The sequence below is a fragment of the Ambystoma mexicanum genome, chromosome 8 (genome assembly GCF_040938575.1).
Source record: "Ambystoma mexicanum isolate Mex_15411 chromosome 8, UKY_AmexF1_1, whole genome shotgun sequence".
NCBI lineage: Eukaryota > Metazoa > Chordata > Amphibia > Caudata > Ambystomatidae > Ambystoma > Ambystoma mexicanum.
In genome coordinates, this window is record NC_090929.1 from 542,953,700 (window position 1) to 542,969,199 (window position 15,500).

Consider the following 15,500-nt stretch of genomic DNA (forward strand, 5'->3'; position numbering starts at 1 on the left):
ATCACGGGAGGTAAGGAGACAAAGAGTACGAACAGCAGAGTGGTAAATGGATTTGAGGGGGGTAAGCTGGGAGGCAGGAAGTCCAAAGAATAAAGGGGAGCAGTAAAATAGCCGGGAAAAGATGAGAGAGGAGATAAGGAGTTTGGTTGCATGGAAAGTGAGGGAGGGACAGATTTTGCGAATGTTGTATAGATGGAAGCGGCAGGAGTGAGAGTTAAGTGAAATGTGTTGCGAGAAGGAGAGAGAGGAGTCACAAATAACACCCAGATTGCGAGCCTTGGAGGAGATAGGGAGGTCGGAGGGGGGAAAGTGAATGAATGGGGGAGGAGAGGGAGAAGGAAGTGAGTTGGAAGGGAAGAAAAGGACTTCCGTCTTATCAGTGTTAAGAGAGAGGAAGCGGGAGGATATCCAGTTCTTGATAGCTGTGAGACAGGAGGAGAGTTTGAGATGAATGTCAGGTGTGAAGGAGGAGAAAGAGAGAAAGAGTTGAGTATCATCAGCATAAAAGTGATGGGAGATGTCAAAGGAGGAGATAACAGGGGTGATGAGTGATGTATAAAGAGAGAAAAGGAAAGGACCAAGTACAGAGCCTTGAGGAACACCATATGTTAGAGGGAAGGAAGAAGAGGTCTGACCACCCCAAGAGACAGTAAAGGAACGAGAAGAGAGGTAGGAGGATAGCCAATTGAGAACAGGGCCCTTGAAACCAAAGGAGGAGAGAGTGTGCAGGAGGAGTGGATGATCGACAGTGTCAAAGGCAGCAGAGAGGTCAAGGAGAATAAGGATGGATGATTGCTTGGCATGCCGAGCAGAGAGGAGAGAGTTGAGGATCAAAGTAAGAGCGGTTTCAGTGGAATGTTTAGGTCGAAAGCCAGATTGAAAGGGAGGAAGAATAGAGGAGGAGGAGACAAAAGAAGAGAGTTGGGAATAAGCTAGACGCTCAAGGAGTTTGGAAAGGAAAGGAAGAAGGGAGATGGGTCTGTAGTTAGAGGTGAGGAGTGGGTCAGCCGAGGTTTTTTTTAGGATAGGGATAATCGAAGCATGTTTGAAGGCTGAGGGAAAAGTAGAAGAGGAGAGGCAGGAGTTAAAGAAAGTGGTAAGGTATGGGATATCAAGTGGGTAGATTTTGGGAATGAGAACAGAATGGTGCGGGCCCCGGCCTCAGAAAGTCTTGTGTATTATGCAGAGGGTCTTGAACTTGATCCTTGCAGCCACAGGGAGCCAGATGAGGTATTTCAGCGCCGGAGAGATGTGGTCCTAGGGGTTGAGGCCAAGGATAAGTCTTGCGGTTCTGTTTTGGATGAGTTGTAGAAGTAGGAAGATTGAGAAAGAGGCTGTTGCAATAGTCCAGCCTAGAGAGAACCAGGGCTCTCGTCGTGGTGAGCCTCTGGGGGAAAGTGAGACAAGGTGCAGTTGGTAGTTGGACTTTTTGGAGATGTCTGAGATGTGAGAAGAGAAGGAGAGAGTGCAGCCGCGATGACTCCAAGATCTTTTGCCTCATTGGTAGGTGAGGGCACAGGGGCAAGGGAGGCAGGCCAGTGAGTGAGAACCCTGCTCCTACTTTCTCACTTGAGAAAGCAGGAGCAGGGGTCCCAGTGAGTACGATCTCTGGCTTACTTGCATTCAGGCAGAGATCGTTAGCAGCACAACATGCCTGATTTGCGGATAGACAGTCGGAGATGAGCGAGGAGGTGGAGGAGGTCGAAGGTAGCCTGAAAGAGAGCTGCATGTCATCCGCATAACGCTGAAAGTTAGAGGTAAAGGCAGAGATCCTTTGGGCCAAGGGGGCCATGTAGATATTGAACCGGGTGGAAAGGGAGGATCCCTGTAGGACACCACAAGAAGAGCGAGTAGTAGAGGAGAGAAAGGACCAGAGTTTCACCTGGGAGGGCCGGTCAGAGAGAGAGGAGACGAGTCATGCCAGGGCCTGTACTGTGACGCCCAGGGTATCACAGAGATGAGTGATCAGGATGTTGTGGTTTACTGTATCGAAAGCAGAAGAGAGTTCGAGAAGAATGAGGACAGAGGAGAGTCAAGATTTGAGAGCAGGTCTTCATGGGTGTTCAGAAGAGCAGTTTCCACTGTCACAGTTAACTTGGCACCACATGCTGATTGTCAACTGAAGAGAAATTTAATGCCCAAACAATATTTTGTTGTGCTTCTCCATGGCGCTCTAGAGCAGCAAATGGGTCGGTGGGGTCAGGTACTGTGGACCAGTTACTGGAGGTGTTCTCTCGGCCGAAAGTGACCAGCTGCAGGGGGTGGGGGGAGAGAGGGAGAGCAACCTTGCTGGGTGGCATCGAGTGGGTGGCCCCACGCAACGTTACTCTTTTGTTGGCAATATTTGCACCAAGATCCCCTCATGCAGCCCTCGTCAATCAGGCCAACAGTGTGGTCTCTTAACTTCCCTCAACATTCATGTACACCACTGCTTCCTTCATTATGTGCAGACGCTCACTATTTATTTGATTTATTTATTGGTCATTTGTTAGGCACTTATACAATTACAAAACTGTTTGGAAGCGCCCACAGGGCAACAGGGTGGGGACAGGGGAAGATAGACAATGAATTAAAGAAAATAATTGAATTAATAGTTCAAACAAATAATGAGAATAAAAGGGAGGGGAGACAAACCTACTGTTATGTTATGTTATTGGAACTTGTTAAGTGCCCGGTCACCAGAAGGTATGACGCTGGAGGAGAGAAAAGCTGAGAGAAAATCAGCTGCATAGGAGTTTACTATGCCTTGTGAGTGTTCCGAACGTGCAAGTGCACAGGGGAGGGGCGTAAGGGATAGGTGCTGTGATGCACATGGCGAAGTGCTAAGGGTGAAGTGCTAAGAAGAGAAGAAGCAAGTGCAACCTCCCATGGGTAGAGTGAGCCTAAGTAAGTGCAGTAAATAGACAGCAGCGGGATGAGAGATGTGGAGGGCCAGGGCCCTGAGGATACATAAGGGCCCTGCACATCAGTCACGCTACTGTATGATTAGCAGGCAAGAGAGGAGGAGAAGGAAGAGGTAAAGAGAAAGGTCTTGAGACTTTTTCAGAACTTTGGAGGTCCTGCTCAAGACACAGACAGAGAGGGAGGCTATTCCACAGGAGGGAGCCCGCCGAGTAAAGTGATCGACCACCAGCTCTCTGTTTAGCAATCCGCTTCAAACGCTGGGAGTTGGTGCCAGAGGAACGCAGGAGTCTAGAAGGGGAGTATTTGGTCAGGAAGCGTTGAAGATGGAGTGGTCCCCAGCCTCAGATAGCCCTGTGGATGATACAGAGGGATTTTGATTTAATTTGTGCTGGGCCCGGGAGCCAGTGCAGGCTTTGTAGGGCAGGAGAGATGCGGTCCCTGGGCTTGAGGCCAAGGATAATACTTGCTGCCCTATTCTGGGTTAACTGGAGGGGTTGCAGGGTGGAAAAAGGAAAATTAAGGAGGAGGCTGTTGCAATAGTCTAGTCTACAGAGAACCAGGGCACAGGTAATATTGAGTATCTGGGGAAAGCTGAGGAAGGGTAGAGTTCCTCTGAGAAGGAAGAGCTGAAAGTGGGACTTCTTGACAATGTCCTGAATATGAGGGATGAAGGAAAGGGAGGAGTCCAAGATGACTCGGAGATTCCTGGCTTCAGAGGAGGGAGCAGGGGGGGGGGCCCATGGAGGAAGGCCCGAGTGAAGGGAAGAAGTAGGGTGCAGGGGACTGTGAAATACCCAATGGTATCTCACCTAACAAAGCTCAAGAATCCCATATTCAGGTGGCCAAGAAAGGGAGGACCTTCTCTTATCCCGACCTGAAAGGCAGATGAGCAGGATAAGATCACCTGGGTAGGGGAGCCCAGGGTTATGCGCAGGAGAATGGCCAAAGGGCAGCGCTGTATCTTGCCAGAGGAGAGGAGGGCGAGATATCGGAGGCTTTCATTGGCTGTATTGCATCTGCCTCCCTTCCTCCCGTTAGAACTCTCCTGCCCCCATCCAATATCCCCTCCGTATGAAATCAATCCTCTAAGGTCCCAAACCCAGTAACACCCAAAAAGCATAACTCCCAGAATCCTTGTTTCACCGGTCTCCATTCGAATACTCCCCATTCTTCTTCTTCCCATCCCTCTGGTTATCATTTTCCACTTTCCCAACCTGATCGGACAAAACACTACCAATCCTACAATCCCCTTTGTTCATGTCACAAACCCTGCTATTTCCGCTTACCCTGCCAATCCCGTCCCTCTGATTGTCATCTTTTGAAACCCCAATCTCCTATGATGGAATACTACTGGTCCCACAATCTCCTATGTTCTGTTCTGCATCCCGGTCATTCTCGTGCATTTCACACACCTTCCCCACCTAGCCTGTAGGACACTTGAATCCTCTCTTTTTCCAATACGAATACTTTTTGTTACTGTGATAGAAAACGGACTAAGGATGGAACTGTTTACCTGACATGTCCCAACCCAAGGGTCATAATGAGGGACAAAAATGTGTGTTTCACTCGAAATGTTGTACCCACTTTTGATTGATCTTAGTATCACAAAGCCAAAGGTATATATTTGGCATTTAAGAATATATAGCTTCGTTGCTTATTTTTGTTGCTTTGCTTTTCTGCTTTTTTGTTGGTGTGTGTGTGTGTGTGTATATGTAGTAACTCTTTCAGGTACCAATTTTCTCATAAGGAAGTTTCAATTTGAGAATGCTTTTGGATAACTCGTTAAAACTTGTTAAACAAATCTATTTTTAAAATAGACCTGTTTGGCGTACTGCGTGTTTCCTTTTCAGCACTTGTGTGATCATCTGTTTTGCTTTAATTTGGGGTGACTTTGCTAGGCTCTCGATGATATAAGCCAGTTTGTCAGTCACTCGTGGGTAGCAGTTACTTTTTCTTTTGTGGTATTTAACCCAAGGGTCAGGCAGAGTTCAGTAATTACTGGCGATAACAACACATGCACCTGACAGCCCTTTCCTTTCCCCACAGGGGTAAAAGGTGGAGCAAGAGAGCATACTATGAGCATGGCAGACAGCAAAACGAGCCGGCTAAGCAAACACAGCAGTTCAAGAGAAGGAGAAAGGCGGCGTGAAGCGAGAGGGTGGTGAGGAAAGAAGTGACCTTGCCCTTTTTGTCCCATACCCGCAGAACCATTGTTGAGGAGAGCCTAACACCACGGACAATAGCACAAGTGTCTTGCAGCAGATGTCAACGGTACAGCGAGCGTGTGACGCTGAAAGGCGGGAGTGAGGGAAACGCCGGCTACCAGGGTACCGGCCTTGACTCCAATAAAGCAGAAATCCAAGCGGTTCGTCGCAGCCGGTGAGTCGAGGGGAGAACCGATAAGAGCCAGGCTGTGTTGAATGAAGAACGCAAAGTTGGAAGTTTGAACCTAGTTCAATGAACTGTGAAAGAACTATACAAGTATTAAGGGGAGACCAGCTGCAGAGGGAACCCACACCACGAGGGTGTCACCCCAAGAGACTCTGTTCGATCCCCGTTTTCTGAAACTACAGAAACCAGAAGGCCGAATGAAAGCAGCCAGAAGAGGTCAAAGTGGTCATACTGGAGGTCTAGTAAAATCCTTGTACAATCGAAAGACTTGAATCTGCAAACCTGAGAAAGTAAGGGATGTGAATCCCGCATGGTGAAAGTAAAAGGGGAAAGTGAATCCCGTGAACATTACAAAGTGAATGTGAAGTTGGCAAGAGTGAACCCAGAAGAGGGGTGCTAATGTGAAGGGGCAAAGTCTAAAGTCCCGAGAAACAGTGTGTCAACAAGGCAAGGAATGTCCACTATGAACTGTTTGTAAAGACATTGAGACGCTAAGGAGGGGACAGGAGAGGTACACTGTCCCGCTGGTCGTTTTGGAAACCATGAGACACCGCAGGACAGGGGAAGTACACTGTCCCTCTTGTCATAGAGGGTCCAAGCCCAGCAGAGGGCGATCCAGGGGTGGAAGGCTAACACCCTGAAAAATGGAAAGCAATCACATGAACCCAAGGAAGGTTCACAGCGAACAGTTGAACAGACTTTCTTTTGTGAGAACAGAGGGAGAGGCAGAGGGAGGACAACAGCTTGAAGTCATTAAAAAGAGGAACAGTTTTGAAGGGTCAGCCCAGAAAAGGGGGGCCCGAGGTTGACTTCATCAACTGACGTGAACTGCAAAGAGAAATTTGTGTTTGTTTGTTTTGTGAATACATCAGGCCCTCGAAGGCATTGGACTTTCAAGAAGAAACGAGACTTGGCAATCGATGGTCCTGATTACTGCCATTGGAACTGTTAAATTGTGCTGGGAAAGCTTGAGTGTGTGCTGTGATCCAAGCTCCCATCTTACCCGTGCTTTAAACATGGGGACGGGAGTTCCAGGCTACTGCATCCTGACACATTATTTACGAACACTTCTTTCTTTTCGTAAAAATTATCCCACACCCTTTTTGTATTAGTTGCGAGGTTTGGCAATAGGTTTCCTAGTATAGGCCTTTATTATTTGAGACAATGCCACAAGGACTGCCTTAGTTTTCATTTGATGGTCGACGCCTGTTCCCATCTTAGATTAAAGTTAGGTGTTTTTCCATCCTGCATACAGTTAAATAAACACCATTGAACTGTGATCACTTGTGTCCGTCTTACTGTTGTCACCCTGAGTTCCTCACAGTACCGAATAGGGAGAATCTCTGTTTTGCTGGCATTGAGGCAGAGGTCATTAGCAGTACACCATGCCTGGATGGCAGTGAGGCAGTCTGGGATGAAGGAGGTTGCAAGGACATCAGTAGGAAGTTTGAAGAAGAGTTGTTTGTCAGCGTAGCACTGGAAGTTGGGGGAGAAGAAGGAAATGAGGCATGCCAGCAGAGAAAGGTATATGTTAAAAAGCCGGGGCAAAAGAATGGAGCCCTGGGGAATGCTACAGGTGGAGGAGGAAGTGGGGGACGATAAAGGGCCCAGAATGGTTTTGGAGGAACTGTCAGTTAGGAAGGAGGTAAGCCAGTCCAGTGCCCGCTCCGAAATACCAAGGGTATCGTGGAGCCTTTTTATGAGGATGGAATGGTTCACTGTGTCAAATGCAGAAGAGAGATCAAGAAGGAAGAGGACAGCAGGGGAGTTGGAATCAAGGGATGCAAGCAGTTCTTCACGGGTGTTCAGGAGAACAGTTTCCATGCCTCTGGATGCTCGGAATACTCACAATAGAGTATTCTTCTTTAAAAATCCACACTGACATTACATCATATTAAAAACATAATGACTCTTGAGTTATGGTATACCCAGTTTGTCAGGAGTTCCCAATGGTAACATTCACCTACGCCTGCCCTATTTTGCCTCTGCTACCTTACCACACTGTAAGACAACCACAATGTAACATTGAATCTCTGTACCATGGCCCTTTTCACCTCCCATGCCGACTGGCCCACTTCCACCACTCCCTTATCCTTACCATTCATGAAAACACCACTTCTGACCAACCCACCATCCCTCTCTACTCATCATGGAAGCACTGCATCTGGAGACGTCGTAAGTATATTCAACAGTTGACCTGAGTCAGAAACGATTCCCTCTTCCATTTTCATTGTCCTAGTTAAGCGCAGAATATCCATGTCCGGCTATCCCCACCTTTTTAATGTCCAACGCCCATTGTGCTATATGCGGGCCCTTGGAACTCTTCACTATGGAGTATTGTAGCAAAGTTGACACTACATAATAAGCCACAAAGCCACCTGATACTTGTGCACCAGAAGTCCCTATCAAGCATTTCAGGTACCACAATGGCCACCATGTCCTCATATCCAACGTTACGTGAGAAGGTTAGTAAACCTCTTTTAGAAGCATACTTTGTGTGGGTAACGGAAGCATGTATAATCTCCTTTCTCAAATCATTACAGCTGTAGTGAAGTCCATGTGACCCCCTTCAATCATTAAACAACCTTAAAATGGGGTTTAAAATAATAAGTCTGCCAATATTAATCTATTGGGTAATTCCCTTCAATGTGAAGGGTTTGTTTCAAAACCAATCACTTTTTCATATGTTTATCATTTGTTAACTTCTTGCCCTTAAGAAAATGCCTCAAATAATGTGGTGAAATAGCCACAGTGACGAAGTGTCCCAAATCCTTGGAAACGCCTTGTCTCTGTTTCGATGCACTTAAATCAGATGGAGCATGCTGCCAGTCCTTCTGCCGGCTCTGTAATTTCATTGGCGGTCACAATTTTGATGTTTTTTTTTAAAAATGTGTATTTTCTACCGAAAAAACTCATCAAAATGTTTATTTTAGGGGTGCCTCCCTACCCCACCCACCCCTTATATACACTTTCCCAACCATTCTATATATATTTCAATGAGTGTTTTTGGTAATAAATACTCTGATCGTTGATGAAAGGACGTTATACCCCTTCTGCCTGCCCTGAGATGGACAGTGAGGGATATGTCTGAAGATACAGTCACTGGTACATCAGCGACCAACTAAACACAACTGGTCAGTGGCTTTGTTTTCTCTGCATAGCCAAAGATTCAAATAAATTAATGAACATTTCCAACGTGAAAAATCTCCTTTATCAGTCAACATCCCAAACAAGCATGCATCTGTGAAGTTTGAAATCTGAACATACAACTCCTAAATATGTCTATGGTTTTTCAATTTTCTTATACAATACTATCCTTTTAGTTTCTTTTATTTTCTGGGACAGAACATCAGTTTTACAATATCTGGATGATTTGTTTAACACCGTGACTGAAACCTTTCATTATTATCTTTTGGGTCTAGCTGCCTTTCTCGAAATGTCGTATGTGCTTATATGAGGATGGAACCGAGTTGACTGAAGAGTACTTCAGAAGCATACCAGATAACACCGAGCTAGTACTGCTGACTCCAGGACAGACCTGGCAGGGTTGTAAGTGGTAAATATGTGATACTTGTGTTGCTTATCACAAAACACTTGTAAATATGATGATGACATGCCATATTTCAATCAGGAAAAGCACACTATTGGAAAAGATGAGCAAGACTCCAAGAAGTGTTATTTTGACAAGAGCTTGTAATAAACCCAGACTCTGCTTTTGGAACAATGTGGCAGCAAGAAAATGAAGTGCGCCACTAGACGGTAATATATTAAATATATTCTCACATAAGCGAAAGCAATAGACATATTACCCTACCCCCCCGGCCCACCCACTTGTGTGCATGACTCCTAAACCACAGGGCGGTGGAGGGTGTGCCCAGCGACAACACATTGAAACATGTTGAGTAGAGCATTATTATGAGATTGCCCCACGATGTAGCCTTGGGATAGGGTGCTGGGGACGGACACACAAAACACGTGTAGGGAGTAGGCTGTGCTTTAGTAGTCATGAACACTTTTGAAAATCAGCAGTTTGGTTTACTAGTTTTGGTCGACCTAAATTCAACCTTTTTTCTTTTTGTTTTGTTATGGGGGTCCCCCCTCCATACCCATGCCCAACCCTCCCCGGATTCCATCCCCACCTCCCTACTCCCCTATCCCCACATATACATTTACTGCATGCATGCGCTTGAATAAACCAAATTGCAGACTTTCTTAAAGTCTATGTAACAACTCAACACTGTTTTAGATATGAGCTTTATTCTTGGTCTCGTCAAAGTATAGTTTGTCTTGTGCTCCGTAACTACCAGTCATTATTCTCTTAATCCCTGTTAGCGTAGTTCATATTAAATCCCAAGCTGTCAAATCATAGTGCCTATAAACAGCCTGCCAATAGTTTTAAATCTCTGATTTTTAAAGCCAAAGTATCTAATTTAAATACCCAGATCTTAGAAGCTAAATCGCGGCCTAAGGAGCTTTTTTCAATTCTACAGGAATTAAAAGGATGTAACACTACCTCCCCTACACCTGCAGACATTTGATTCCAACTTATCCACAATGGTTTCATAGACAAAACCCACAAATATCAGGAAAAAATATGTGACCAAGTAAAACTATTGTCTGCCTCTAGAGACTCCACCACTAGCGTGGCTGAAACACCTGCCCCTGATCTTGCATTTATTTCCTTTGAAACAGTCTCAGTAGAGGAGGTCATGGAGGTAGTTCCAAACTTAAACCCACCTCCTGTAAAGGTGATATATTTCCTGAATCTCTGTTTAAAGAGTTTATCTCTACATTAGCTCCCTGGTTTACAAGATTCATAAACTGCTCCTTCCAATAGGCCTACTTACCTGAGAATATCAAGGAGGCCTGGGTTACGCCACTATTGAAAAAGACGATCTTGATCCAGCTAAAGTTGGCAATTAGCGACCTATAATCGATGTTCCTTTCATTCTTAAAATTCTGGACAAAATAGCATACATGCAGTACCAGGCGTTCATAGAAAACGAGGACATAGTAGCTGTGCAGCAATCTGGTTTTCGTCCCAATCATGGGACTGAGACGGCTCGGTTAGATTTGAAGTCCCACATTGCAGGCCTTATTGAAGAAGGAAATACAGCACTGCTTCTGCTTCTAGATCTATCCACCGCCTTTGAGCTTTTGGCGGATAGACTATCTACTGTGGGCAGATGTACCCCCTTCGGCCACAGCATGGTTTAGATCATTCCTGGGCCCAAGAAGGATGAACGTTACTAAGGACAAAGCATATTCCGACAGTTCTGTACTAACTTGCGGGGTGCCTCAGGGGGGTCATGCTTGTCACCACTGTTTAATGTTTACTCGATACCTGTGTAATCCGTCTACCATGGGTGTTTACGTCGCAAATTATGCCGTTGACGCACAGATTGTTGAGGTAATCTGGGGTGTACATCAATAACTCTGAGCATATTAACAACATTTGTATCGTGATTCAAAAATGGATGGCTATGAATTCACTTGCTCTCAACAACTCACAGACTGAGCTTCTTATCTTGGGCACCCAACAAAAGCTAAAAAAGCTTGTCTCAAAATATGATAATTTCACTATTTCCCAACATGTCATTCCCGTTTCTAAAACAGTAAAGACTCTAGGTGTTTTCTTTGATCCCCCACTATCTTTCAATCGTCAGGTTAGCTACCTTAAATCCTCCTGTTGTTACTACACCCAACTACTTTAGCATATTCACCCTTTTCTGTCTGATGCAAATCTTGCTATGATAGCGACTGGTACCATAAACTGCAAACTGGATTTCTGTAAAAGCCTATTAATAGGCACCTCACAGACTAATATAAAAAAATTGCAGGTAATTCACAATGTCGCTGTACGTGCCGCATGTGGTCTCAACCGCAAAGCACACGTCGCAGAAGCCAGAAGGAGTTTACACTGGCTGCCTATCCAACACAGGTTACAATAAAAGGGCTTAGTAATAGTGTTCAATTGCCTTCATGATGAAGCTCCATCCTACTTGACAACTAGACTCATGAAGAAGTCAATTGGATGCACTTTGCGTTCCAATGACACTGCCCGCTTGACGCAACCACGCATTATCTTGAAGAAAATTGCTGGAGCTATCTTCAACTCCTGGGCACCTTCTCTATGGAAAGCCCTCCCCAAATATCTTGTTGATAGTGACTCAACTGCTCTTTCGAAGAAGCATTTGAAAACCTTTCTCTTTGACGCTGGACTCGGCTGATTGACCCAAAAAACAATTCTTTTAACACCCTAAACAAGCCCTCTTTTCATACTATTCTCCTGTGTTTGGATCTAGACTTGTTCTCCGGGGTGTTTTTCTTTTTCTTCCTTGTCTCTATCTTTATTTGTAAGCACCCTGAGGCCTACGGGTTAGTGGCGCCATAGAAAAATTCAGATAGATAGTTAAGGTATCATTATTACTGTTTCTGTAGTTGTTTTCCACTATAATTCCCCAGGGGGCACACTTTCCTATTCTCAAGTGCTTTGTGTTGCTTTTCACTGCTGTGCTGTATAGCTGTATTATGACTATAGTCTTAAAAATTTAGCATTCGATCTTGAAACAGTTTCCATTTGTATTCGCTTCTTTCTTTTGTTGCAGTGTTATTATCATGCATTTGGTATCGTAGCATTCCAACTTGATATATTTTCTTTTTTTATGAATGTTTGCCCCCTTTCTAGCAGTTGGCTTACTCTTAACCATGTTAGCATAATGTGACCAAGTCGCATATCGAAAGGCAGTGGGCGTGGACGAGGAACTCTAGGGGGTCATGTGAAGCCACCCACTAAGCTATGCACATCCTGGAGGTGGTTTATGGGGATATTCGAGAGTCCACTCGGCCTACTGAGCCCCAACCAGCAGGCCACCCCAAAACCTTCTCATAAGGAATAGCCTCCCCTGATGGGCAACCATGGTATCTATTGCATGGGTAAAACCCTAGTGTCCCCTGCATCCCTGCCCTAGCTGATACATTGTAATGGGGATCAGAGATCCATAGACCAACAGCCTGCCAATTGTAATACGGAGGGTACAGTGAGTACAGCAGCCACGCCTTGTCAACAGCTTATAGTTCTGAAACTCACCTGCACCATGGTTGACAATTTCATCCTGGAGGCCAGGATTACTGGGGAAGTTGAGAGACGGCCTCAGGAATGGAGTTATTGTGGAGCTGAAGGGAATGGAGTCCGGACTCCAGACTTGCAAAGCCTCCATGAAAGTTCTACTTGATTCTAACTCGGTGACCACCATCTATAACCCTCGGCCCACAGTGCTTGAACCAACTAATGACGGAAATGCTGAGCACTGCAGGCATGGAGCTACCCCACACAGAAGATTAATGTGAAGGGGAAAGGAAACTCATGGTGGGTAGGTGAGATCATGAACTCAATCATGTTACTCAGACGTAAGGGATCAATGGGGTAACCGATCTTGCACCTTATTTTGACATCTAAGACTGCTAAAGTAGTGTATAAGGCAGCAGGAGACCAGCAGTAACTAAGTTAGAATGGCATTCCATAGAGTTGTTGTGGAGAGAGAGAAATTGAGAATAGAGATGAAAAAGCGACTATGCCAGATAGTCCAGTATCTCAGGCAGCAAGGAGAACTTGCTCCACATGGCATAGAGGCTGTCAACGACCAGAGACCAATGAGAAGAAGTAGTGTTAACAGCCTGTTGATGGCTGTAGCCTGGACCCTGAAGCAAATAATCACCAGAAACTAATTGACATCATTAGCCTGGTGGCGGATGGAACCAGAGCCTGACAGGAACCAGTAAACTAGCACCACGCTGGAGCCTATAGTGTGCTGAAGCCTAGGGGGGGGGGGGCGGGGGGGGCGACCCTGGTTTAGTGGGAGAGAATAACCTTAGTCTGACAATTAGCCTAGTGGATGGAGGATCCCTGCTGGTAATATAATAGTGTTAGGTATCTCCTAACGCCAGTGGAAATCATACATTCTGGCTGGTAGATATGTGCTGTATCTACATGAATGTTCCTAGCGGGCATACCCAATAACAGAGGACAACCAAGTTTGCATTCAACATCCACTAAGATCACGAAAGAAGCTTATTGGGGTGATTTAAGCACTTGCCGAATGTGGGTGATTTTGAAAGAATCCCATAAGGTGCCACAACCCTGGACCTCCGTTGTGTACTAGGGAATTAGCCCTATATTGCCATTTGGTCCTAATAGTAGAGCCTTGACTTGGATGCATGCTGACACTGTTAGTTAGAGATCCCCCTTTTATGTTATTGATTGCCTTCATAGAGGTCCTCTAGGAGTTCTCCCCCCAACCCTTCTCGAGTTACAAATAAAGGTGTTGAACCTATTTCCACTGCCTCAAGTCTGTGGTCTCCAAGAAGGAGCTCAATGGCCAGAGTAGTGGAGCTTGTGCAAGCATGGCATGCAGGAATAATCGGGCACTCCTGCATTGCTACTTTCCTACTGTATCTCATCTGAAGCGTGTTATGATACAGTGTATGTTTCGGCTGACATTCTTGTATACTTAAAGAAGATAATGCACATGCACAGACAAGTGGCCTCTGTGCCGCCCACAATGAGAAATGTTATGGAATGCAGCATATTCTTTCATTCTTGAAATGCTATCGGAAGTGCTCCAGACAGGATTTTGAGGTGGGAGTATTTTACTCCATATTTTATTTTAAACTTTGAGAAGAAAAGCGATTTCAAGGGACTAAAAATTTGTTTTCTCCTTCACACCAGTAAAAATGATGACACCCAGCAAATTAATGCAAAAAGGTACAACTGTATGGAAGTCATTATCATGAGGCAACGGTCCACATCATTACACAGAAGCAAGTTTCTCCCACAATTAACAGATTAAGCCTGGTATGTACTCTAATAAGCACCCTCTCACAGATGAGCACTAACACTCTGTGCTTCCCTTGCATGCAAAGAAAAGGTACAACAGCAGAATAAGCTGTTTAACACTTCGCTGACACAGAACAGTTCAGCTTGAGAAGGAACCATTCAGGCTTCACTCACCAAACATAAAAGGCGAATCGGGGCAACAGCATTGCAAGCTTTCTTTCATCCTGAAGAACAGGTGGAGTGGATCAGTGCAAAATAAAGCAATGGTAGAAGATTCCCACACAGAACAGATAAGGAATTGGTCCCTGCAGTAGAAGCTCCTCTCACATAGAATAGGTGCAACATAGGCTTCAAGAGTGCACACACCCTTCCTAATATAGACCAGATATGTCACAGACCACAGTAAATCATTCATCAACAGATCAATGTACAAAATTACCAAAGAAAAGTAGTCAGTTGCAGCATATATGTAGCAGTGCATTCCCCCCACACTGAACAGGTAAATGAAGGGCCTCAGAAATCCAAGATATACTATCCTAGAACAGGAACCATGTAGGCCTCAGCAGTCCGTATTCCCATCACAAAGGACTCTTCCATCGAGGAATAAGCAAAGCAAGCTCTGCTCACGTAGAATAGCAATAGCATACCAGCAGTGGGAGCACCACCCACATAGAACAGGAACAGTTAATTGCCTCTGCAGTGCAAGCTCCTCGCATATAGAACTAATATAGCATTGATAGTGACTAGTGGAAATAGCATATTAGCTCTGCTTCTAGAATCAGAAGAGCTCCACCCAGTAGGACTGTAGTAAACTGTAATTAGAAGGAATTCAACCTTATAATAACACATTCTTTCTGTAGCAATTCCCAGTCACTCTACAGTTGGTTCACTTCCTAAAGCATTTTGCAGAAGGGAGTGTTAATATTACAGGAGTATCCGTCCCTCAATAAGCCTTTTATTATTCCTTTACACGGTTTGCACATTTGAGCTCTTATGTACAGTATATATTTAAATTTTTTTAAGAGCCAAACAAATGTGGCCAATTACACAGTAATGCAAACATCACTTGTTATGTGTTTTGAGATTTGATAGAATTTTCTCTCTGAGTAATGAAAGTCCTTAATTCCTAGTACTCCTTAAAGGTGTCCCTTTGTTGTGATACGATGGTGCAGAAACGAAAGCGCTCAATTCTATATCTAATCTCATGTTCAAATGTTGGCTGGCTTGAGTTAGTCCTACATCCTTCAGTACTATCCGGACTATTGCCAGAGGTAATTCTAATCACAGTGCTTAGAAGTTGGTTGGAATTTGGCATGAAGCGGTACATCAACATTTTAAATACCACTTCAGGGATATGTTTTGCTAAGTT

General features: G+C 44.9%; 1 protein-coding gene across 4 annotated transcripts in view; it reads left to right on the forward strand.

Moving 5' to 3' along the window:
• The window catches only part of DFFB (DNA fragmentation factor subunit beta), a 355,076-nt gene that overhangs the window by 213,832 nt on the left and 125,744 nt on the right, over positions 1-15,500 (forward strand). For all 4 annotated transcript variants that reach the window (XM_069610255.1, XM_069610254.1, XM_069610257.1 and 1 more), the window contains one exon: positions 8,718-8,844. In XM_069610255.1, the coding sequence (XP_069466356.1) occupies positions 8,739-8,844 (106 nt within the window). In that variant the 5' untranslated portion in view covers positions 8,718-8,738. The remainder of the gene's footprint in view (positions 1-8,717; positions 8,845-15,500) is intronic.